General features: G+C 38.1%; 1 protein-coding gene across 1 annotated transcript in view; it reads right to left on the minus strand.

Annotated features, from left to right (window-relative positions):
* The window catches only part of LOC126204359 (ubiquitin carboxyl-terminal hydrolase 2-like), a 278,662-nt gene that overhangs the window by 25,150 nt on the left and 228,084 nt on the right, over positions 1-25,428 (minus strand). Inside the window, exons 6-7 of the mRNA XM_049938734.1 lie at positions 2,962-3,190; positions 263-509 (exon numbers count right to left, since the gene is read on the minus strand). Coding sequence (XP_049794691.1) covers positions 263-509; positions 2,962-3,190 — 476 coding nt within the window. The remainder of the gene's footprint in view (positions 1-262; positions 510-2,961; positions 3,191-25,428) is intronic.

Here is a 25,428-nt window from a genome sequence, read left to right on the forward strand (position 1 = left end):
CTGCCCCTTTCTCAATATCTATAGTATTCTTCACTTTACTTAAGATGGCTTACAGTGTATCAGTCACTTCTTTTCTTTCTATCATCTGGAGTACTTAATAAGTTAAAATAAAAGAATATTTGTAACTACCTAAATTGCATTTGAAAGACATTTTACTCTATTTCAAATTAATAAAATGTTTTTGTATTATATCTGGCTACTTACAACCCACCAAAAAAGGAGCATAAAAATACAACATCACAACATATCAGAAGAAACTTACAGGTTTCTCATCACCATCGAGGACTTCCTCCCGTGTGAAACTGTCAAGACACTGCTGGAGACGTACTTGCCCCGTACGCACGGGGATAGGCAGAGAGAGATCCCAAAATGGATCAAATGTCACAGAGCAGTGACCACACACCGTACATCGCAGTGTCGATTTGAGTTGGCCCACAAAGATGTCCACTATCTTGCTGTCGTCGGCACGAAGGTACCGTTTCCAAGCTTCGGCTGATTTCTGCTGGTCACTGCAAAATCATTAAGTTGGCATTGTTATACTGTATATACTTCACTGCTATCAAAATGAAAGAGTATACCAAAAAGAAAGGTCAACTGAGAATTTTTAACAGAATGACTGGCCCATACAAACCTTTGGGAGACAAAATTCCAGTACCACCAAAACACACACATGAAAGTGAAAACACTTATCCTACCATTTGAAACGGTTAGTTTGGTTCTTAGGGAGGAAAGAGGGATCAGCTTGGGAACTTTGAAAAGGAACGGCACGTCACTGAGAGCCCAGGATGGGAGTGATCCACTTCTTGTGAGTATGGGGAGAAACGTCAGTGAAAGGTATTGTGATGTCAGTCATGCTTCATTTGATATGTTTCTCTTGAATAAACTATATCAAAACACTAAAATAAAGTTCGAACCCTCATTTTCTTAACAGACAGCATGGCACTACATGAATTCACAAATTAATAAAGGGTGGCATAGTAGAAAGCCTCTGAATATTTTCCATTTCCATGCATCAAACTATTACTTACAGTGACTGACTACATATGTGTGTTCCAATTAAAGAAAGGTATGACTCACCCTGAAAACCAGAATTTGGAGTCTATAATTGTCACTAGACATCCAAAAGAAACTATAAGGTATAATAAACATTAGCTGGTTGTAAGACTTCTCTGCACCAAACTTGTAAACAAATATATTGATTAAATTATTCTTGTGCACTAATTTCAAATAAATAAACAAATAGAACATATATGCAAAAGTTCTTTCCTGTAAACGTAGCTAGTAGTCTGTTTCATCCTCAGGCATTAGTATTTTACAACATTCCTTCAAGTAGTTAGCACAAACAGTCTACCTTACAGACTGCAAGATTGTAACATATCATCTCCATCACGTGTGTTCCCTGGAGATAATTGGCTGATTTTTCCCTAATCCCCTTAACAGGTAGTGGTCTGTGCTTATGACGTCAGCTCAAGATCAAATGATTTCCCCGTGATGGTGGGTGTTTGCCAACACCCTTTGCAGAGAAACTTCTAAAGGTCCTTCGGGAAGCAACACCTCAAAAAGTGTTATTAGTGGGAGCACAAAATAGCCAACGGCTACATTCCAACTGGCTGGAAGACCCCTATGTTAAATAATTTTACAGAGCATTCAGGAGCCGGCAAAACAGAGGAGTCAGCCAGCAGTCCTTGTAGGTGTAGGTGGTATCATGTGCCCTCTAGGGTAGGGACAGTGTTCTAAAGTGTGTTTCTGCAGGCAGTAGCTGGTGATACCACATGACCGACACAGCTGTTTTTCTAGCAAAGAAAGAATTGAGGCATTTAAAAATGGGTTCCTGTGAACCACCACAGAACTTTACTCAGGCACTTTCCTCTTTTCTAGTCTAGCGTTGCCTTTCAGTTGGTGTGTGTGTGTGTGTGTGTGTGAGCGCGCGCACACACACTCTGTACTCAGACCCCTTATATCAGATCGCAAAGCCAGTAATTAACTGGACAGTGGTGTTTCAGTAAAGGAGATGGACTTGGTGAGGTGTAATAGAAGCTGATAACTAATAGTTATTTCCATTCAAATATGAGAGTGGTGTTTTTGTGTGACTCTTCCCCTATTGAATTTTAACTGTATTTCTATTTTGTAATTGTGAGTGGGAGCTGCTAGCAGCCAGGTGGAGGTGGTGTGATGAACTGTTAGTGATGCACATATCCGAGTGCGTTAGTCGGATTTCAGAATCTTCCCTGAAAGTAGTTACATCGCTACAGAGTTTTTAATTATTGACTTCAGAGTTGTGAACAGTTTACTTCTGTCCCATGAGTCAAAATGAGTTGATGGCTCTTATTTAAAGTGACTGGTAGTGCAGTAGAGATGAGCATCAATTTAACTCCATTAATAAACATTTCTGACTAAATCTGCTGAGCAGTATGTCGTGTATTTTGTATCACATACTGAAATTAGCTGAGAGTGTACAGTTTCTGGCTGTGGTTACAAGTGCATTTTTTTGTGACTCCACAGGAACTCAGTGGCATACACCAAAAGGGAAGTTTCAAGATGACACTGAAAAAATGAATTTCTGCACAATACACTCAGTCATAAGAGAAGTTTAATTCTCATAACGAAAAGAGCAGGAAATAAGAAAAAGGATGAATTATTTCATCAAATTATGAGATTCCTTCTGATGCAGAACTAAACTGAGATCTGAAATGTTGATCTACCAGTGGGAAAAAATACTTAAAACTAAAGTGCCATTATCAGTACTGATTACATCAAGAGGCTCTCAAAAACGTGATCAGTATTGGCAAGCTACAAGCACAGAATGCACTTTTTTTTCTCTTTTTTGTCTCTACTGTTCTCTTGTTTTTAATAATGACAAAAATTAAAAGCTTACTTAAATATTGCACCTTATATTGAATACTGAAACATACAAACACTTCAATACAATTTATTGCACAACATAAACCTACTTAACTTTACCTTAATGTCTCATCAATTTCTGTAAGAATCGGTTTAGGTTTGACAGTAACACGATTCACATCTTCGTGTAGCCCCTCTAATAAATATCGCAGAAATTCCTGAGCATCTTGTTGACTGTAGCCCATAAAACGTGGTGCAAATCGTTGGATTTGTGATTTCAGTGCTGTAGTATTTACGACTGTGCCATTACTGTCACTGTGCCATAGTTCTTGAATTACTGTAGTGAATGCTGAAAACAAAGAATTAAAAGTATTTTAAGCAACTGTTTGTTAAAATTGTTAAAGGAATTATCACATCTGGCCATAAAGGAATAAGACTATGCTACATGAGGGCAGTAGTTGGAAGATACATTGCTGGTATTTAAGAAAACAACACTATGAGGTCAGAATACAGCAAATGTCAAATTGCCATGAAGGATATATGCCTGTACAAATAAATGATTAGCATTTCCATGCAACCAAACAAAGTGAGAAGAAGTAATGCATTAACATTCTGTGTATAAGAAAAGATTACACATAACATTTCCCATTCAGAGATCACATTTCAATGTTGGTTGCTTGTGAGTAGGTTCTATTACAGCTCATGGAACACAATGGTGGGGATTATCTGTTTACTGCCACAATGGTAAACTTAAAACCACCCAAAAATGTCCTCGGTGACAAAACGTAGTCACAGTGATCAAAAATAAAATTGAAGGTGGTGCTATCATTTGATTCCGAGAAGGAGAAACACCTAGCAGCATATCAGGTTTGTGGCCTACTGAGACTGCAATTTATAGTCCTGCAATACTGTTGCTCACATCTGCCTCTATACTCTGCAAACCACTGTGAGGTGCACAACTATATCAGATATTAGGATTTCTTCCCGTTCCGTTTACATATGGAACATCCGAAGAATTGACTGTCTGAATGCATCTCTGCGTGTAGTAATTATTTCAATCTTATCGTCACAGTCCCTATGTAAGTAATATGTAAAGGATTGCAGTATATTCCAAGAGTCATCACTTGAAGCCAATTTTTGAAACATTGTTAATAGACTTTCTCAGGATAGTTTGTGTCTAACTTCAAGAGTCTTCCAGTTCAGTTTCCTCAGTACCTCTGGACACTTTTCTATGGATTAAAGTAAACTGTGATGATTCATGCTGCCTTTCTCTGTATACATTCAACATCCTCTGTTATAAGAACCAGAACAACAAATTTTCGATAAAATAATTTAATTGTACAGATAAAAATCTACTCACCAAATGGCAGCAGAATACACACATAAAAGAAGGTTATAATTTGACAAGCTTTCGGAGCAGTGGGTCCTTCTGCAGGCAGAAGGATTGAAGGGGAAGGAAGAGGGGTGAAGGGAAAGGATTGGACAGGTCTACAAAAAGGGGTAGAATTCAGGAAAGTTACCCACAACCATGGGTCAGGAGAGGCTTACCGGATGGGATGAGAAGGAAAGACTGATTGTTGGGGACTGCATCTGATGATACTTGAAAACCTGAGAGCTTAAAGATAATATGCAAGAGAGATTACTGCTTAAACATTGTGCACGAGTTAATAAGAAGTAAAAGCTAAGTACACTGTACATAACAGAGGTGAGAGGGGGCAGTGAAAAATAGATGGGTAACACAATGAAAGATGTAGAAAACTAAAACAGAGTGAAGAAAGGAGTAGTTACTGTGAAGAAATTCTAAGAAAGACAAAATTATTGTAAACTATTGCCAAGTGGATGGCAAGAAGCGAGTATGTGTTGTAGCACTAGTTCTGAGAAATTGGTGTATGGGGTAAGAATCCAGGTGGTGCATGCGGTGAAACAGGCATCGAGGGAGGCATCGAGGTCATGATTGTCATGTTGTATAGTATGCTATGATTGTCATGTTGTATAGTATGCTCTGCAACAAGATATTGTGTGTTGCCAGTATACACCCTCTGCCTAATTGATAATTTGGTGGTAGTCATTCGGATTAAAAGGTCAAAAAGTGTTTACATAACAGCTGGTATATAACATGATGTTTCACAGGTGGCTCTCTCTTTGATGGGATATGTTTTGCCAGTTACAGGGCTGCTATAAGTGGTGGTACGAGGGTGCATAGAGCAAGTCTTGCATCGGGGACAGTCACAAGGGTAGGAGCTGTATGGTAGGAGCAGTGGGGTAGGGAGATGTGTGCAGAAGGGGCATAGGGTTTGACAAGAACATTGCAGAGACTGGAAGGGCAACAAAAAACTATTCTAGGCATGGTGGGCAAAACCTCAGACAGAATGGATCTCATTTCAGGGTACAATTTCTGCAAGTCATGGCCTTGTCGAAGTCACTGATTAATACATTCTTGACCATGATAATACTGAGTGACCAGTGGCGTGCTCAAAAGTTGTTTTTTGGAGGGATCAACAGTACCAGGCTTGGATGTGATGGTCTGGGAAATCTACTTTTGTACTAGGCTGGTGGGGTAATTACATCCAAAAAAAGCTGAGTTGAGAATGGTGGTGTATTGTTCTAAAGAGTCTGCTACCCAACAAACATGTTTGCCTCGAATGCCAAGGCTGTATGAGAGGGAACATTTGACATGGAAAGCAAGTAAGTACTGTTGTTTGTTGGTAGGTTTAATGTGGACAGAAGTGTCTAGCTGGCCTTTAGTGAGGACGAGGTCAACATCAACGAAAGTGGCACTGGTTTCCGAATAGGACCATGTGAAATTTAATTAGGAGAAGGTATTCAGAGATTCCAGGAATTTTAACAGGTCAGCCCCACCTTGAGTCCATGTGGTAAAGATGTCATCAATGTATCTAAACAAAACCAGGGGCTCAAGGCTTATGGATGGAAAACATACTCCAAGCAACCCATGAAAAGATTGGCATAGTAAGAAGCCATCCTAGTTCCTGTGGCCGTATCCCTGATCTGTTTTTATGTCTGCCCCTCAACATTGAAGTAGTTGTTGGTAAGTATAAAGTTGATTAAGGTGAGTAGGAAGGTTGTCATACATCTGGAATCAGGTGGGCAGTGACTGAAGAAATGTTCATCAGCAGACAGACCATGCACAGGGGGCTGTTGGTATAGAGGAAGATGGCATCAATAGTGATAGGCAAGGTGTGTGGAGGGAGTGGGACGGGCATGGACTTCAGACAAACAAGGAAATGGTTGGTATATCTGATACTGGATGGAAGTCTTTGTACTATGGGATGCAGGTGCTGATCAACTAAGGCACATATATGTTCTGTGGGTGCTTTGATGACTAGCAAATATACGACAGCCTGGATGACTGGGTTTGTGGATCTTAGGAAAATTGTAACAGGTGGGGATGCATGGTTTGGGTGGGGTGAGAAGTTCTATGGACTGAGGTGTTAGTCCTTGTGAGGAGCCTGAGGTTTTAAGGAGGGACTGCCAGTCAGTTTGAATCACTAGGATGGGATCTCAATGGCATACATATGGCATACATTGTATGTAGAGGTGTCAGACAGCTGGTGTAGACCTTCATTAACATACTCCTTTCAGTCAAGTACTATAGTGGTAGATCCTTTCTGTGCTGGGAGGATAATAATGAAGTCATCAGCTTTTAGGGAACGTAAAGCCTGGAGTTCTACAGAGGACAGATTAGGGTCATGTTTTAGGGCTGGCTCTGAGAACTATGGGACTCAACTGCTGAGGTCATAAGTCCCCTAGAACTTAGAACTACTTAAACCTAACTAACCTAAGGACAACACACACATCCATGCCCGAGGCAGGATTCGAACCTGCGACCGTAGCGGTCGCGCGGTTCCAGACTGTAGCGCCAGAACCGCTCGGCCACCAGCGCATGTTTTAGGGACAAGAGGAAGTGTTGTGAAGCAATGCTGGATGTGAGGAACTCTTGGAAGGCTTATAATGGATGATTTTGCGGTGGTGGTGGTGGAGGTGAATCAAGTTGGGATTGTGGGTGGAACTGTTCAAGGCAGGGTCCAATGTTGGGTTTACTGTTGGAAAGGTTTTGGGATTGGGCTGCAAAGTGATATTTCTTGTCACACCCTATGCTCTTTCTGCACCCAACTCCCTACTCTATGGCTCCTATTCCCTATGTACCTTCCTACCACCACTTATACCAGGTGTCTGCTTGTGTCTGTATATGTGCAGATGGATATGTGTGTGTGTGTGTGTGTGTGTGTGTGTGTGTGTGTGTGTGTGTGTGTGTGTGTGTGCGTGCGAGTGTATACCTGTCCCTTTTCCCCCTAAGGTAGTCTTTCCACTCCCGGGATTGGAATGACTCCTTACCCTCTCCCTTAAAACCCACATCCTTTCGTCTTTCCCTCTCCTTCCCTCTTTCCTGATGAAGCAACCGTGGGTTGCGTAAGCTTGAATTTTGTGTGTGTGTTTGTGTTTGTTAGTGTCACTATCAACATACCAACGCTTTCATTTGGTAAGTTACATCATCTTTGTTTTTAGATATATTTTTCCCACATGGAATGTTTCCCTCTATCATATTCATATCATTAATTTGAACCCAACAATTACGTTTGTTATTGTCACTGCTGCATTTCGAAATATTTTCTGTCATCTTACTTTCTCTTTTTGTTTGCGCACGTAGTTTCACTTTGTATTCACCTTCTCCTTTTTAGCGTAATCTACCATACAAATTTATCCTTCCTATATATACTCAATAATACGTAACCCACTTCCAAACCATAACCAAAAAATTTTTTACCGCTTTCAACACTACCGCTGCTATAAAATCCACCGTTCCCAGCTCACAAACAGTTCCTTTCACCTATTAAACAACCATTTCAGCTAGTTCTACCAACTTTCGCTTTATTTCCATTTCCGTTTTTCCCACATCACTGATCATTTGTAGCTGCTTCCCACAGGTTTTAATGTCATTATTTCTTCATCAGACAGTTTTTAGCCTCATTTTCATAATCTGCCACCACAAAACCACTCCTAATAAGACATTTACACGCAGATTTTCGAAATTTTCCCGAATTTCTCCACCCTTTAATGTGTTTTGGAGGTAACACAACCACCTAACCTTTGTGCACATCGTTGTTTACCAACCCAAGTTCACCACAGGATCAACAAAGCTCAGCTTTAACCAACACTTTTTCGACTTTTTTCACACCAGATCTCCAGTTGCTTTCTAGTTCACCTTTCTCTCTCCCCATACATTTTTATTTTCATTTTCATTTCAGCCTCATGTTACACTTTCCACCTTCTAATACCATGTCACCCTCACAACATCCCCACAATGACCCCATTAAGATTTATTTACATTCCCTCTGCAAACATGCCTTCACCCTAGCCAGATTACGCTCTCATATTTTATTTACTCAGGCTTGTCTGACATTTGGCATTACCCCCAAAGGCCTCACACTTAAAGTTCCCATCTAGGCCTTTACATATGTCTGCTTGTGTCTGTATATGTGCGGATGGATATGTGTGTGTGTGCGAGTGTATACCTGTCCCTTTTCCCCCTAAAGTAAGTCTTTCTGCTCCTGGGATTGGAATGACTCCTTATCCTCTCCCTTAAAACCCACATCCTTTCGTCTTTCCCTCTCCTTCCCTCTTTCCTGATGAAGCAACCGTGGGTTGCGTAAGCTTGAATTTTGTGTGTGTGTTTGTGTTTGTTAGTGTCACTATCAACATACCAAAGCTTTCATTTGGTAAGTTACATCATCTTTGTTTTTAGATATATTTTTCCCACGTGGAATGTTTCCCTCATTATATATATATATATATATATATATATATATATATATATATATATATATATATATATATATATATATATATATATATAAAAAAAGAAAGATGATGAGACTTACCAAACAAAAGCGCTGGCAGGTCGATAGACACACAAACAAACACAAATATACACACAAAATTCAAGCTTTCGCAACAAACTGTTGCCTCATCAGGAAAGAGGGAAGGAGAGGGAAAGACGAAAGGATGTGGGTTTTAAGGGAGAGGGTAAGGAGTCATTCCAATCCCGGGAGCGGAAAGACTTACCTTAGGGGGAAAAAAGGTCAGGTATACACTCGCACACACACACATATCCATCCACACATACAGACACAAGCAGACAAGCAGCTGCTTGTGTCTGTATGTGTGGATGGATATGTGTGTGTGTGCGAGTGTATACCTGTCCTTTTTTCCCCCTAAGGTAAGTCTTTCCGCTCCCGGGATTGGAATGACTCCTTATCCTCTCCCTTAAAACCCACATCCTTTCGTCTTTCCCTCTCCTTCCCCTCTTTCCTGATGAGGCAACAGTTTGTTGCGAAAGCTTGAATTTTGTGTGTAGATTTGTGTTTGTTTGTGTGTCTATCGACCTGCCAGCGCTTTTGTTTATATATATATATATATATATATATATATATATATATATATATATATATATATATATATATTGTGAAGTGCACAATTTTACATTTATGAACATTTAAAGGAAGTTGCACCACTTTGAAATCTTATCGAGATCTGACCGAATATTTATGCAGCTTATTTCAGATGCTACTTCATTATAGATAACTGCATCATCTGCAAAAAGTCTCAGGTTACTATTAATATTGTCTGCACGGTCATTAATGTACAACATAAACAGGAAGGGTCCCAACACATTTCCCTGGGGCACACCTGAAGTTACTTCTACATCTTACAATGACTCTCAATCCAAGACAACATACTGCATGCTCCCTACCAAAAAGTCCTCAATCCAGTCACAAATTTCACTTGATACCACATATGGCTGTACTTGTGACAATAAATGTAAGTGTAGTACTGAATCAAATGCTTCTCAGAAATGGAGAAGTATTGTTTCTGACTGCCTTGATCCAAAGTCTTCAGTATTTCACGTGAGAAAAGTGCAAGTTGAGATTCACATGATCGATGTTTTCAGAATCCAAGCTGGCTGGCATTGAGGAGGTCATTCTGTTCCAGATACCTCATTATGTTTGAGCTCAGAACATCTTCAAAGATTCTTCAGCAAATCGAAGATATTGGACAGTAGTTTTGTGGATCACTTCTACTACCCTTCTTGTAGATGTTGTGACCTGTGCTTTTTTCAGTACCGAATCTCATAGGAATTCTATCGGGCCATGGAACTTTGTTCAGTTTTAACAATCTCAGCTGTTTCTCAACTCCACTGATACCAATACTTTTTTGATTCATCTTTTCAGTGGTATGAGGATTCAAAGAGGGGCAGTCCACAGACATTTTCCTTCGTAAAGGAACATTTGAAAATGGAGTTAAGCATTTCAGCTTTTGATTTGCTACCCTCAGTTTCCGTTTCCATTTCATTCACTAAGGACTGGACCCAAACTTTGGTGCCACTACAGCCTTTACATACAACCAGAATTTCTTTGGGTTCTGCGAAATATGATTTGAGAATACTCTGCTATGATAGTCATTGATGACATCATGTTCTGCTGTCCTGACAGGAAAAAGTGTTTCATTCAGAATGTCTCTATCTCTATCTATGTCCCCATCAGTGGGGACTCTGTGACTATCGTGAAAATACAAAATCAGTTGGTTCAGGAGTGCCATACTTGACACGGTGCAGGATATCAGTGGCAACACATGACTAGTGCCCGAGAGGGCAGACATAATGTTCACTCGGCTGTACAGGATCGTAGAGCCACATCACGTACCTGTCGTCAGGAAATGGGTTTCTTTGCAGAAAGACAAGTATCCACAGGAGTAAGATGATGCCTGGAGCACCACACCACAGGCTGTCAGATATGTGAACACTGGCAAAGTTTCCCTCGACACTACTCTACAGAGACAGTGGTGCACCTGACAACAACACGGGACACAAGACACAGGAGAGGTGTCTTGTCATATTCTGAGATGAGTCCCATGCCTTAGTACAGTGTCACAAAACAGTTTTGCATGTCGAGATTTCGAGGAGAATGAAAATTGTCAGATCGCATTTGGCGTCACTTTACCGGCCCTACGCCTGGTGTTACGGTATTTGCTGCCACTGTGTATGTACCGCTCATTTGCATAGTTAGTAATTTGGACTGCAGGTGCTACAATTCAGATGTGTTAACACAAGTGTCCCCTCGGAACTCTTTTTCAGTACGATAATTCGAGATCACGTGTTGTCCAAGCCAATCTACCGTGCATTGCTGAAAGACTGACACACCGTCACTACAATGATGAGCTCCGCACAGAGTCAAAGCAACATGGAAGGAAGCAACCATATCTGTCATCAACAGGGACAGGAAAATTTTGTGACAATGATAACACAAAAAATAATGCAAAATTAGTGGTTTTTAGTGAAACAAAGTGCAGTCAGTAACTTTTTACCAGATATCTCAAAATCTGTGCTTTGTTGTACAAAACTTTTATAAATCTGAGGACAACAGTTTACTAATATTCATAACAGATAGTTATTGAATGATAAAATTGAATTTTGGTTCCTAATCTCCTCATGGCAGAGGTTTGTGCATAATGTTAAAATGACAATTCATTTCACACTTAGCAAATTTTGATGTGATGATGAAAATAGCAACAAACTTAGGGGGAAAATCACACGATTTGGCACAAACAGAACTAAATCTGGCATAATCAAAACTTAATTTGACAAAAATGAAAACAGAATTTGGCAAAAAAGGACATCAAATCTGGCGAAAAAATTAACACCTAATGTGGCAAAAAAACATCGATTTTGGCAAAAAATAACAAGGAATTTGGTAAAAATAGCACCAAATTCTACAAAACTATCTCCAAATATGACAAAAACACAAAATTTGGCCAAAAAACAACCACATTTGACAGTGTGAAATTAAATCTGTAATAATAACATGTATTTTCACAACAAATTCCTCCCCCCATGAACCATGGACTTGCTGTTGGTGGAGAGGCTTGCGTGCCTCAGCGATACAGATAGCCGTAAAGTAGGTGCAACCACAACGGAGGGGTATCTGTTGACAGGCCAGACAAACATGTGGTTCCTGAAGAGGGGCATCAGTCTGGATGATTGACTGATCTGGCCTTGTAACACTAACCAAAGCGGCCTTGTTGTGCTGGTACTGCAAACAGCTGAAAGGAAGGGGAAACTACAGCTGTAATTTTTCCCGAGCGCATGCAGCCTTACTGTATGGTTAAAAGATGATGGCGTCCTCTTGGGTAAAATATTACGGAGGTAAAATAGTCCCCCATTCGGATCTCTGGGCGGGGACTACTCAAGAGGATGTCGTTTCCAGGAGAAAGAGAACTGGTGTTCTACGGATCGGACCGTAGAATGACAGATCCCTTAATCGAGCAGGTAGGATAGAAAATTTAAAAAGGGAAAGGCATAGGTTGAAGTTAGATATAGTGGCAATTAGTGAAGTTCGGTGGCAGGAGGAACAAGAATTTTGGTTATAACTATAAAATCAAATAGGGGTAGTACAGGAGTAGGTTTAAAAATGAATAAAAAAATAGGAGTATGGGTAAGCTACTACAAACGGCATAGTGAACGCATTATTGTGGCCAAGATAGACACGAAGCCCACACCTACTACAGTAGTACAAGTTTATATGCCAACTAGCTCTGCAGATGACGAAGAAATTGATGAAATGTATGATGAGATAAAAGAAATTATTCAGGTAGTGAAGGGAGACAAAAATTTAATAGTCATGGATGACCTAAATTCAAGAGTAGGAAAAGGGAGAGAAGGAAACATAGTAGGTGAATATGGATTGGGACTAAGAAATGAAAGAGGAAGCCGCCTGGTAGAATTTTGCGCAGAGTATAACTTAATCATAGCTAACACTTGGTTTAAGAATCATGAAAGAAGGTTGTATACATGGAAGAAACCTGGAGATACTAGAAGGTATCAGATAGATTATATAATGGTAAGACAGATATGTAGGAACCAGGTTTTAAATTGTAAGACATTTCCAGGGGCAGATGTGGACTCTGACCACAATCTATTAGTTATGAACTGTAGATTAAAACTGAATTAATCTGCAAAAAGGTGGGAATTTAAGGAGATGGGACCTGGATAAACTGACTAAACCAGAGGTTGTACAGAGTTTCAGGGAGAGCATAAGAGAACAATTGACAGGAATGGGGGAAAGAAATACTGTAGAAGAAGAATGGGTAGCTTTGAGGGATGAAGTAGTGAAGGCAGCGGAGGATCCAGTAGGTAAAAAGACAAGGGCTACTAGAAATCCTAGGGTGACAGAAGAAATATTGAATTTAATTGATGAAAGGAAAAAATACAAAAATGCAGTAAATGAAGCAGTCAAATATGAATACAAACGTCTCAAAAATGAGATCGACAGGAAGTGCAAAATGGCTAAGCAGGGATGGCTAGAGGACAAATGTAAGGATGTAGAGGGTTGTCTCACTAGGGGTAAGATAGATACTGCCTACAGGAAAATTAAAGAGACCTTTGGAGAAAAGAGAACCACTTGTATGAATATCAAGAGCTCAGATGGAAACCCAGTTCTAAGCAAAGAAGGGAAAGCAGAAAGGTGAAAGGAGTATATAGAAGGTCTATACAAGGGCGATGTACTTGAGGACAATATTATGGAAATGGAAGAGGAGATAGATGAAGATGAAATGGGAGATATAATACTGTGTGAAGAGTTTGTCAGAGCACTGAAAGACCTAAGTCGAAACAAGGCCCCGGGAGTAGACAACATTCCATTAGAATGACTGACAGCATTGCGAAAGCCTGTCCTGACAAAACTCTACCATCTGGTGAGCAAGATGTATGAGACAGGCAAAATACCCTCAGACTTCAAGAAGAATATAATAATTCCAATCCCAAAGAAATCAGGTGTTGACAGATGTGAAAATTACTGAACTATCAGTTTAATAAGGCACAGAAGCAAAATACTAATGCGAATTCTTCACAGACGAATGGAAAAACTGGTAGAAGCCGACCTCGGGGAAGATCAGTTTGGATTCCGCAGAAATATTGGAACACATGAGGCAATACTGACCCTACAACTTATCTTACAAGATAGATTAAGGAAAGACAAACCTACATTTCTAACATTTGTAGACTTAGAGAAAGCTTTTGACAATGATGACTTGAATACTCTGTTTCAAATTCTGAAGGTGGCAGGGGTAAAATACAGGGAACGATTGAATATTTACAATTTGTACAGAAACCAGATGGGAGTTATAAGAGTCAAGGGACATGAAAGGGAAGCAGTGGTTGGGAAGGGAGTGAGACAGGGTTGTAGCCTCTCCCCGATGTTATTCAATCTGTATATTGAGCAAGCAGTAAAGGAAACAAAAGAAAAATTCGGAGTAGGTATTAAAGTCCATGGAGAAGAAATAAAAAGGTTGAGGTTCGCCAATGACATTGTAATTCTCTCAGAGACAGCAAAGGACTTGGATTAGCAGTTGAACGGAATGGACAGCGTCTTGAAAGGAGGACATAAGAAGAACATCAACAAAAGCCAAACGAGGATAATGGAATGTAGTCTAATTAAGTCGGGTGATGCTGAGGGAATTAGATTAGGAAATGAGACACTTTAAAGTAGTAAAGGAGTTTTGCTATTTGGGGAGCAAAATAACTGATGATGGTCGAAGTAGAGAGGATATAAAATGTAGACTGGCAATGGCAAGGAAAGTGTTTCTGAAGAAGAGAAGAGAAATTTGTTAACATTGAGTATAGATTTAAGTGTTAGGAAGTCGTTTCTGAAAGTATTTCTGAAAGTATTTGTATGGAGTGTAGCCATGTATGGAAGTGAAACCTGTACAATAAATAGTTTGGGCAAGAAGAGAATAGAAGCCTTCGAAATGTGGTGCTACAGAAGAATGCTGAAGATTAGGTGGGTAGATCACATAACTAATGAGGAGGTATTGAATAGAATTGGAGAGAAGAGAAACTTGTGGCACAAGAAGGGATCAGTTGGTAGGACATGTTGTGAGGCCTCAACGGATCACCAATTTAGTATTGGAGGACAGTGTGGAGGGTAAAAATCGTAGAGGGAGACCAAGAGATGAATACACTAAGCAGATTCAGAAGGATGTATGTTGCAGTAAGTAGTGGGAGATGAAGAAGCTTGCACAGGATAGAGTAGCATGGACAGCTGCATCAAACCAGTCTCAGGACCGAATACCAGAACAACAAGAACAACAATAAATTTTGCAAAAATAATGACAAATCTGGAAAGAAACATCATATCTGATTAAAACTGACATCAAATTTGGCAAAAAAGACACGAGTTTGGCCGTAAAATAAAACGACTTTTTCGTGTCCCTAGTCAGTGATGTCTGGCTGGAGATGACAGCTCTGTATACTGAATTTCACACCATGTGCACCTCTAATTCATCCACAAATTTAATTATTTATTGTTTCTGCTGTACTGTGTACATGTAATAAGTAAAACTTTGTTGTTTGCCATTCTTCCTGGTGTTGCATCTTTAATGGTCAGCAGTCTGGAATAAATATTGATAAATACATGAGAAATAAATTTCTGATCATTTTCATAATAATTTCGCTCTCTTTCCCTAGTGTGCACTAACAGACATTAATATTGAATGAAATGATTTCTGCAAGTTTTCCCTAGACTTGTAGAAGAAATAGTGCCCGTTGAAGACAAATTTTTACAAATAACAAAATTACTTCATTACTTACTATAAAAAAGACACATTAAGTTAGATACGGGGTGAAATGTCCGAGGTGCCAGAATTAGTGGTCATGTGTGGATGAGGTGTTTTTGCTTGTGTGTATGAATGGGGTGTGTCTCTCTTTTGCTGATAAAGGCTGCAGCCAAAAGCTGTATGTAAGTGTCTTTTAATTGTGCTTGTCTGCAACTTAACCTGTCTTCTTTACAGTAAGTAGCAACTACATTGCTGGTATTTTTCCTCGAGCTTCCACTGTTTGAAAATTACCTTATCTGTTTGATTATGTTAAGACATGGAGCATAGTTTGCAAATATCGTTTAAAAATATAAGGTTTATCCTGTTTGTGGCAAGTAACTGAATGTTAGTTACTATATAATTTTTCGATGGTAATTTCAGTAAAAATTGCAGAAAAATTACATCATTCACCTATTTCTTACATTATCACTTTTTCTTTTAGTGTCTTAGAAAGCATACAACACTAATGAGGCTTTAAAATGTAATCATTTATACCTCTTGCCAACAAATGGAGAGTGCAGTAATGTACACCGAGGTGAAACAAGTCACGGGATAGTGATATGCACATTTACAGATGGTGGCGGTATCGAGTACACAAGGTATAAAAGGGCAGTGCATTGGCAGAGCTACTGTAGCTGTCTATTGTACTGGAATGGTTGATGTGAAATGGTGTCTGACACGATCATAGCTGCACGATGGGAATTAACTGACTTTGAATGCAGAATGGTAGTTGGAGCTGGACACACGGGACGTTCCATTTCAGAAATCATTATGGAATATGAAACTTCAGCTATTTCCTCTCACTGATGACAATGCAGAGACCAAATGCCTTTATTAATGACTGAGAGCAGTGACATTTGTGTAGAGTTCCGTGGCACAGACTCCATGAAACCACAGGCCCAATTTGTCGAGAAGGAACTGTGCAAGCTGATGGTGTCTCCATTATCATGTGGGCTGTGTTTACATGGAATGGACGGGGTCCTCTGGTCCAACTGAACCAATCATTGACTGGAAACAGTGGTGTTCGGCTACTTGGTGACTATTTGCAGTCATACATGTACTTCATGTTCCCAAACAACAATGTCGTGTCATAGAGCCACAATTGTTTACAACTGGTTTGAAGAACACTCCACACAATTCTAGAGAATGATTTGGCCACCTAGATCACTCAACATGAATCCCATCAAACATTTGTTGGACATAATCGAGTGGTCAGATCATGCACATTGTAATGTAATTAACTGTCGGAGATAAAGTTTATTTCATGCGAAAAGTACTATGCCCACAGTAAAGAGCTAAGGTAACTTCATTATGTTGCCAGAAAGTGTATTTAATTTACTTAATTATGAATATTTTCTTTTATGATAAATAATGGATTCGTTTGAGATGTTAAATGTTGTATATTTATATGTATTTATTTATATGCATCTTTGGAGTTTATTAAGGTCAGTAGACCAAAGAATCTGGAATGCAGGAATGTCTGCAACTTCCAGGCACATTTTGGCTTGCCCGCCACTTCTTTGTCGGTATTAGAGGGAGATGGACATGTTTACGTGACCAGTACAGTATGAGGCATTTTAGAGTATTAATGTTCATAGTGAAAATGTCGTAGTTACTAAACAAAAAGTATGAATAAATATTATTTTTAGCTGAAAGTATCTCGAATCCGGTAGTGTTTATGTCAAACAAGAAGAAAACCCAGGCCATGCTTGTTGGAGTAATTATTTTTGCAGACAAAACTTCGAAGACCCCTAGACAAACGAGATCTGCAGTGTGTAATCTTTCAGCAGCTACTAATAAATAAGTCTTGCTGAAATTGTGCTGGAACTACTCGTATTATTCTCAATTACAAACACGTGGTGCGAATGTGGTCCTACCACAATATACCACGTAAGATTTCACAATCATTCAGTTATCAAGAAACGAGATAGGTAACAACCAGTACAACATGGTGGCATCGTCCGGGATTATTGAAAACTTTACCGAAATAAATTACCACCGAGATTGCGAAGAAAACGACAGAATTCATACATCCTGGATGAGAATGTTCAAGGAAGTCGTATGCTGATACCTCCAAGACAAAGGAAGTCAAATGCTGATTCTTCAAGGCAACGGAATGCAGTTACTGGAGCAAGAATAACGGCGCAATAACTCAAGAAAGAAGAAAAAAGTGTAAAGTGTTGTGCAACAAAAAGCAATATTCATATAAGTGTAGTGTTTCAGTGTTGTGAATTCCATCACGCACCAATCAACAAAGAAGATGTTATAAGATAAGAAAATTAGTAAACTGTGAGTAAGATAGTTTAGTATCCTTTATAAAAGATAAATTTGTTGTGTTTTGTTTATTCCTGTGTAAAAAGATGACTATTGTGAAAGAGGAAAGTATTGACGACGCTGTCGCCAACGCTAGTACAAATGTAAATTTATCATACGAAAGTGAATGCAACAGTAATAGTCCGAATCCTGTAGACAAAGTTGAAACTCGTACGGAAAGACAGAATGAAGTTAAAGACATGTTATCAAAAATAATGAATTATATGGAGGGAAAATTTAAGGCAATTGATGACACTAACAGACAAAACGGACAGTGGTTAGGAAATATTAAAGACAGACTCGATGCTAATGAGCTTCGTTTGGATCAAATGGAGCAAAACAACACTGCTCAGTTAGACCAGACTCTTAAGCTCATGAGTGATAAATTTGAAAAACAGTTCAAAGAATATGAAAAGAAAAATGACGATCACTTTCAAAAAGTAGAAGCAAAAATTTCCAGTTTTGAGTTGTAATATGGTTAAGATTACGGGTAAGGTCAATTATGTCGGGAGGAAAGTTAAAAATGTAGATGCAAATGTAAAAAATCTGAAAACTGAAGTTAATACAGGTAGAGAGAAAATCCATAATGCATTTAAAGTTGTGCATTCAGATATCAAACATGTAGAAGAAACAGTATCTGATCGTATTTCTCTTGTAGACGATAAAATTGTTAAAGTAGAAAGCAAATTTGAACAAGAGATAGGAATTATTACTGAAAAAATAGATGTAAATAATCAGATAAACAAAAATGAAGTCAAGAGTTTAGAAAGTAGTATTAATGACATCACTAAGAAACTTGAAAGTGTTAGTAGCAATATGCTCACCAATAGTTTGGGGAACAATATTGGCACTTTGTGGTGCAACATTCCAGTAAAAAACTTTTCAGATGAGAGCAGTATGCATCCGGTAGATTTCCTGCAGCATTGCAAAGATAACTTTTTTCCAAATATGAATGATAATTTGAAAATTAAATTTGTGAAAAGATTTCTAGAAGGGGAAGCATTGTCATGGACTAATCATTATTGTACGGAGGGAATGGCTTTTGCAGAGTTTGAGGAGAGGTTCTTAAGTAAATTCTGGTCAGAGACTGAACAAGCAAGAATAAAAAGCGAATTCTTGAATGGACCTGTTTATAAACAGGTAGCATGATGCAATTTTGCAGAAATCAGTTAAGGAAACTCACTCACCTAAGCAAACCTTTTGATGAACTCACTCAAATTGATACACTTAAAAGGAGGCTACCGTGTGAACTACAGTGGGAGTTAGCTTATGGTCCAGATGACACAATTGATCAGTTTTTGAAATATGTTGACAAACTAGACAGAATTACTGAGAAAATGGGTAAACCACCACACCATAGTCAAAACCATTTTCAAAAGACAGGGCATACAAATTGGGGAAACACACAACATGATCAAAAGGAAACACACAATTTTGGAAGTAGTGATTCTCATCAGAGAAATCACCAGTACAACTTCAAGGGATCACAAGGACACAATTTCCATTACAAGGGTCAATATGGAAATAGTCATAATCAATTTGGTAATAGACACTTTGGAAATAAACCAAAGGAGTGGAATAGTCATAATGGTATGGGGAGAACTGAACAGGAGTTAAAAAACTGAATAGGGCTCCATTGGCGGTCTGCAAGGTAGGAGCTACTTATACACAAATGGAAAGGGCCAACCCAAACTGTCTAACTAAACAGAAAGATACCAGTGACATAATGAGTAATTATTTTAAAGAGAAGTGTTATCCCATTAATGTAGTATCTGTTACAAATAATATATATCATACAAATAAACCAGAAACAAAAGGTAAGTTATTTAAAGACACTGATTGCTTAGAAAACTGTGAAGAATTAAACTTAGATTCATTCTATGAGTGGGCTGAGAGGGGCACCTTACTGGAAAATAGTTGTTCAAATGATCCAAGTGTATTAGGAATTAGAGAACTTATGGAAGAGTCTGGTGGGCTAGGAATGAAAAGAGCACCTAGTAAGGATGATTTAAATGTGTATCTGCATACTGAAGGTAAGGGTGCAGAGGATCAAGAGGATAATTTTTGTGGTGTTGATTGGGAAGGACAGGAGATTGAGGATAGTAGTGAAGAAAGATGTTTTATTGGTGTAAGTGAGGAGTTTGAAGCTTTAGGGATTACTAATATAAAAGAGGATAGTAATGAAGTTAGTGAGGTACACATGAAAACAGTTGACAATCTGAATGATAAGGATGCCAGAATTTTAGTCAGTGAGTTATTTGATCTTGATACATGTAAGAAAAATGAGAAGGAATTGACAGCAGGTAATCTTAACAGCATTATGGGAGTAGATGATGAAATGTCAGATAGTGAGCAATTTTTGTTTAACTTATGGGTTAACAGTAGTGCCATTAAGGATGATGAAAATTTCAGAAAGGTAACACTTGATATATGTGAAACGTTGTATCCAGAATGGTGGCATAGAATTAAGTATCACATTGCACAAGTGTTAAGAGATAAATATAAAGGAGAGACACACAATAGCACAAATGAATGTAGTTGGATTACTGAAATATTCAGGAATAGTAATCAGACCAAAGAAAATGCAATTAGGGTAATAACAGCATATAACTCTGGTGGTAATGATACAGGTAAGGACACTGGAAAGGGATAGGGATTTAGTGAAATTGAAGATGACTTATTACATGAGAATATTAACAAAAAATTTGACTTTGATGTAAGCAGTCCGTTTATCGATGTGCAGATAGGATCATGGAAAGGAAAGTGTTTAGTGGACACAGGAAGTCAAGTATCTGGGATATCAGAAACATTAAGTAAAAAACTGAAAACTAATAAGGATTATGTTGAGTTACCTGTAGTAGGAATTAAAATAAGAGGTGCTACTGGGAAGCACAGTAAATCAATAAGGAGTCAGGCTTTTATTACTTTTGAAATTGAAGGAGTACCATGATCACATGGGTGTCTTGTCATTCCTGATCTCACAGAGGATTTTATCCTAGGCATGTCTTGGATAACAAAAGTAAGTGCAGCATTTGATTGGGCAGGGCAGAAATTAATGATGACTCTACCAAGTGGTGAAGTCATCACTACGAAACTTCTTCAATCAAATGTGTTTTGTATGAATAAGACTGTGAACAGTATTGAAGTTACACAAGAAGGTAAGTACATTGAAAGCCATGTCACAGATTTTGATACAGACGAGATAGAGTTTGAAAAGTTGGTAAATGAAAAAGTAGCCGAAGCTAGAGAACTAACTGAGAACCAAAAATAAGATTTGAAATTATTTTTGTGGGAATATAGTGATGTATTTAGCAATATACCAGGTAAAGTAACTGGATACCAATGTACTTTACAGTTGAAGCCACATGAACCTTTCTTTACAAAACCATACAGTATTCCAATCTCGAAAAGGGTAGCAGTGGAGAAAGAATTGCAAAAGATGGAAGTGTGTGAAATCATTGAGAGGAGTATAAGCCCTTATAATAATCCCTTAGTCACTGTAAATAAACCTAATGGACAAGTCAGATTAGTACTGGATTCCAGACAGTTAAACAAATGTTTATACAGAGAAACTGACCACCCAGAGAACATCGATGAGTTGTTATATAAATTTAAAAATATCCAAATTATGTCAAGCCTTGACCTAACTTCAGGTTTTCATCAAGTACCTCTTGCAATTAGTTCTAGAAACTACACTGCTTTCTTATACAATGGGAGATGTTACCAGTATTGTGTAGTGCCTTTCGGATTAAACTCATCAGTCGCCGAATTTATAAGGCCACTAGACTATGTACTTGGCCAAGAAGTTGTGTCAGAATTAACAATTTATGTAGACGATATATTAGTTTCAAATCAAAGTTGGGAGGATCATTTGAAGTTACTGAAAAAGGTGTATGAGAAACTCAGAAGAGGTGGTATGACATTAAAACTGGAAAAATGTAAATTTGGTGTGTCAGAACTCAAATTTTTAGGTCATGTCATTACTAAGGAAGGGATAAGTGCAGATCCGGAGAAAAAAAAATCCATCGTAAACTTTCCATCACCTAGAAACCGAAAACAATTAAAGTCTTTCTACGGACTCTGTGGGTTCTATCGAAAATATGTAAATGGACAATGCCTTAATGTAACATGTTTAAGCAACTTACTTAGAAAAAATGCTACATGGAATTGGTCTGAAGAGTGCCAGAAAGCATTCGATAAAATTAAGAATGAACTTTGTAAGAACAGTCTTTTACACAGACCAGATTTTAGTTTGCCATTTTGTCTCCACACTGACAGTAGTGATTATGGACTAGGAGCAGAACTATTTCAGGAGAAAGTTGTGAATGGAAAAAATCTTCATTGTACCATTGCATTTGCCAGCAGAATGTTACTTAAACATGAGAGAACGTACACTGTCACAGAAAAAGAATTACTCGCAGTACACTGGGCGTTTACAAAATTTAAAACATACCTGTTAGGACACAAGATAAAAGTCTATTCAGACCACAAAGCTTTAAGTTACTTGCAGGAGTGTAGACTGTATCACAGTAGATTAACCAGGTGGGCAATGTTCATGCAACAGTTTCATTACGAAATTGTGAATATTAAGGGATCAGAAAATGTAGTAGCTGATGCTTTATCCAGGTTACCAGTAGGAGGAGATCAGGAAATGTTTGATCAAGAGGAAGAAAAGGAATTTAAAATAAGATACATGAAGGGAATCCAAGATGAAAAGCTCATAAGGACACTTTGCAATAACATCAGGAGGGGACAGAATAACGATCCTAATTGGAAATTGGTTAAGGACTGTTTAGGGAAAAGAGGGTATGATAAACTTGACAAGTACTATAAGGTCTTTAAGGGAACACTCTTTAGAAGAACAGATGTGGACTCTGACAATTGGAAGCTGTGTTGGCCAGAGTGTGAGGCAGAAAAGTTAATAAAGTACACCCATGAGAGTTATGGTCACTGTGGAATACAGAAATGTGTAAAAAAGTTACAAGAAAAATCTACTTTTATAACATGGTAAAGAAGGTGAGGAACGAAATATCAACATGTGACAAATGTCGAAGAGTAAAAGTAAGCAACAGAACATGTCAGGGAGAAATGCAGAACATCATTCCAGATAAGCCATTAGATTTAGTAGCTGTAGACTTTTATGGTCCTTTACCTAAAAGCAAAGGTGGCCATTGTTTTATATTCTTCATGGTTGATGTATTTTCCAAACTAATTAAACTTTATTCTGTTCGAAAAGCTACAAGTAAAGAGATTATTTCAAAGATTGAGAGAGATTACTTCAAGAGTGTAGGGAAACCTAAAGCTATACTATCTGATAATGGTTCACAATTTGTTTCAAAAAACTGGAAAGCATTCATGGAAAAAACTAACACAAAACATATCTTGATATCCGTGTACAACCCATCTTCAAACCCAGCAGAAGGCACATGAGAGAAATAGGGAGACTTTGTAGGACGTATTGTAGTCACAAACACCCTAGTTGGTCCGACCATGTAAACAACTTCGAGGATATCATTAACAGCTTGCAGCATAGCTCTACTGGGTTTTCACCATATGAAATTATGTTTCATCTCAGACCAGCAAATCTTATTTCTGAATTAATAGACTTTCCACAACGTAGCTTAATATCAATGAAAGAACGTGAAGAGATTGTAAAGAAAACCATGAAGAAACTAGGTGAAGCTAGGAAAAACAGACATGATAGGAAAATAAAGGCTACCACATTCAGAGTAGGTGACCATGTCTTAGTGAAATCCCACGAACGATCAAAGTTACTAACAGCAGAACTCAAGAAGTTCTTTGACATTTACATTGGGCCATTTGAGATTATTGAGAACCCCCACCCAAATGCGTACCGATATCCCAAGTCGAGAAAGCTGTTTGGTCTTAGGAATGTTGTTTCTTTGAAGCCGTATATTGAGAAAAGAGCAAAGTGAGCCTACAAACATGCCTTTATCTGGAAACAATTTTATTGGAAGAAAAAAAAATAAATAAATAAATGCAGTCACCATACTATGCCATGTAACATATCTCATGCAAAACAATGTTGTACCTAGACTGATTGTCACATAATTCTATTATAAGATTAGATTTCATGATTCCTATGTGATTGTTTAAGTAATTGTACAGTATTTAATGAATTGCAAAATATGTAAACTTGATAAATAAGGGATTTTATTTTACTGATGATGCTAGGAGACAAGACATGTTACCCACCCCCACAGTTTGAGAATAGCAAATCTTATAAATTTTGAAATCTTGTTCTTTCACTTAAATAGACCATAATGCTTAAGAAATTGTATAGTTAATAGAATATATTTTCTTGTAAATGCAAGTGTGCTTTTGTTTTACATCATGCTCACCATAACTGTTTTTATTCAGCTCCGTTTATAACACAACACAGATACTTTGTTGGCTTATTTTGCCTCTTAATTTTGATATCACATAATTTACAAGGCTCATGAGAGAATAGTGTTGTTGAATTGAAATACTTTTGCAACCTCACTGATGATATAGGAGTTAGTACTATGTTTGTTCTAATATGAGAAAATGTTTTAACTTTAGTATTATTTTATAGTAAATTTCTGGGCAACAAATCGACATATGTATTGATGTTGTGAGACAAAGGAGGAAGTCAATGGTTGATGAAAGAATAAACAGTTTACTACAGTTGTGATAAAAAGTTGTATACAAGCCAAGACAATGATGCAATTTCTGTATCGGACTGACAAGTGGACCAGGGTACACTTGTAAGTCCTGGTGGGCTATTGTAATGTAATTAACTGTCGGAGATGAAGTTTATCTCATGCGAAAAGTACGATGCCCACAGTAAAGAGCTAAGGTAACTTCATTATGTTGCCAGAAAGTGTATTTAATTTACTTAATTATGAATATTTTCTTTTATGATAAATAATGGATTCGTTTGAGATGTTAAATGTTGTATATTTATATGTATTTATTTATATGTATCTTTGGAGTTTATTAAGGTCAGTAAACCAAAGAATCTGGAATGCAGGAATGTCTGCAACTTCCGGGCACATTTTGGCTTGCCCGCCACTTCTTTGTCGGTATTAGAGGGAGATGGACGTGTTTAAGTGACCAGTACAGTATAATGTATTTTAGAGTATTAATGTTCATAGTGAAAATGTTGTAGTTACTAAACAAAAAGTACGAATAAATATTATTTTTAGCTGAAAGTATCTCGAATCCGGTAGTGTTTATTTCAAACAAGAAGAAAACCCAGGCTATGCTTGTTGGAGTAATTATTTTTGCAGACAAAACTTCGAAGACCCCTAGACAAACGAGATCTGCAGTGTGTAATCTATCAGCAGCTACTAATAGATAAGTCTTGCTGAAAGTGTGCTGGAACTACTCGTATTATTCTCAATTACAAACACGTGGTGCGAATGTGGTCCTATCACAATATACCGCGTAAGATTCCACAATCATTCAGTTATCAAGAAATGAGATAGGTAACAACCAGTACAACATCATCCTGAACAGGTGACATTTTTACTATAGAGGCAACAGGGCTCAATATTTTGGCAGGGGAATTCCAGCAAATTGTTTTGAGTTCATGCCATGTTGAGTTGCTGCACTACGCAATGCAAA

Source organism: Schistocerca nitens, chromosome 9, assembly GCF_023898315.1.
Source record: "Schistocerca nitens isolate TAMUIC-IGC-003100 chromosome 9, iqSchNite1.1, whole genome shotgun sequence".
Taxonomy (NCBI): Eukaryota; Metazoa; Arthropoda; class Insecta; order Orthoptera; family Acrididae; genus Schistocerca; species Schistocerca nitens.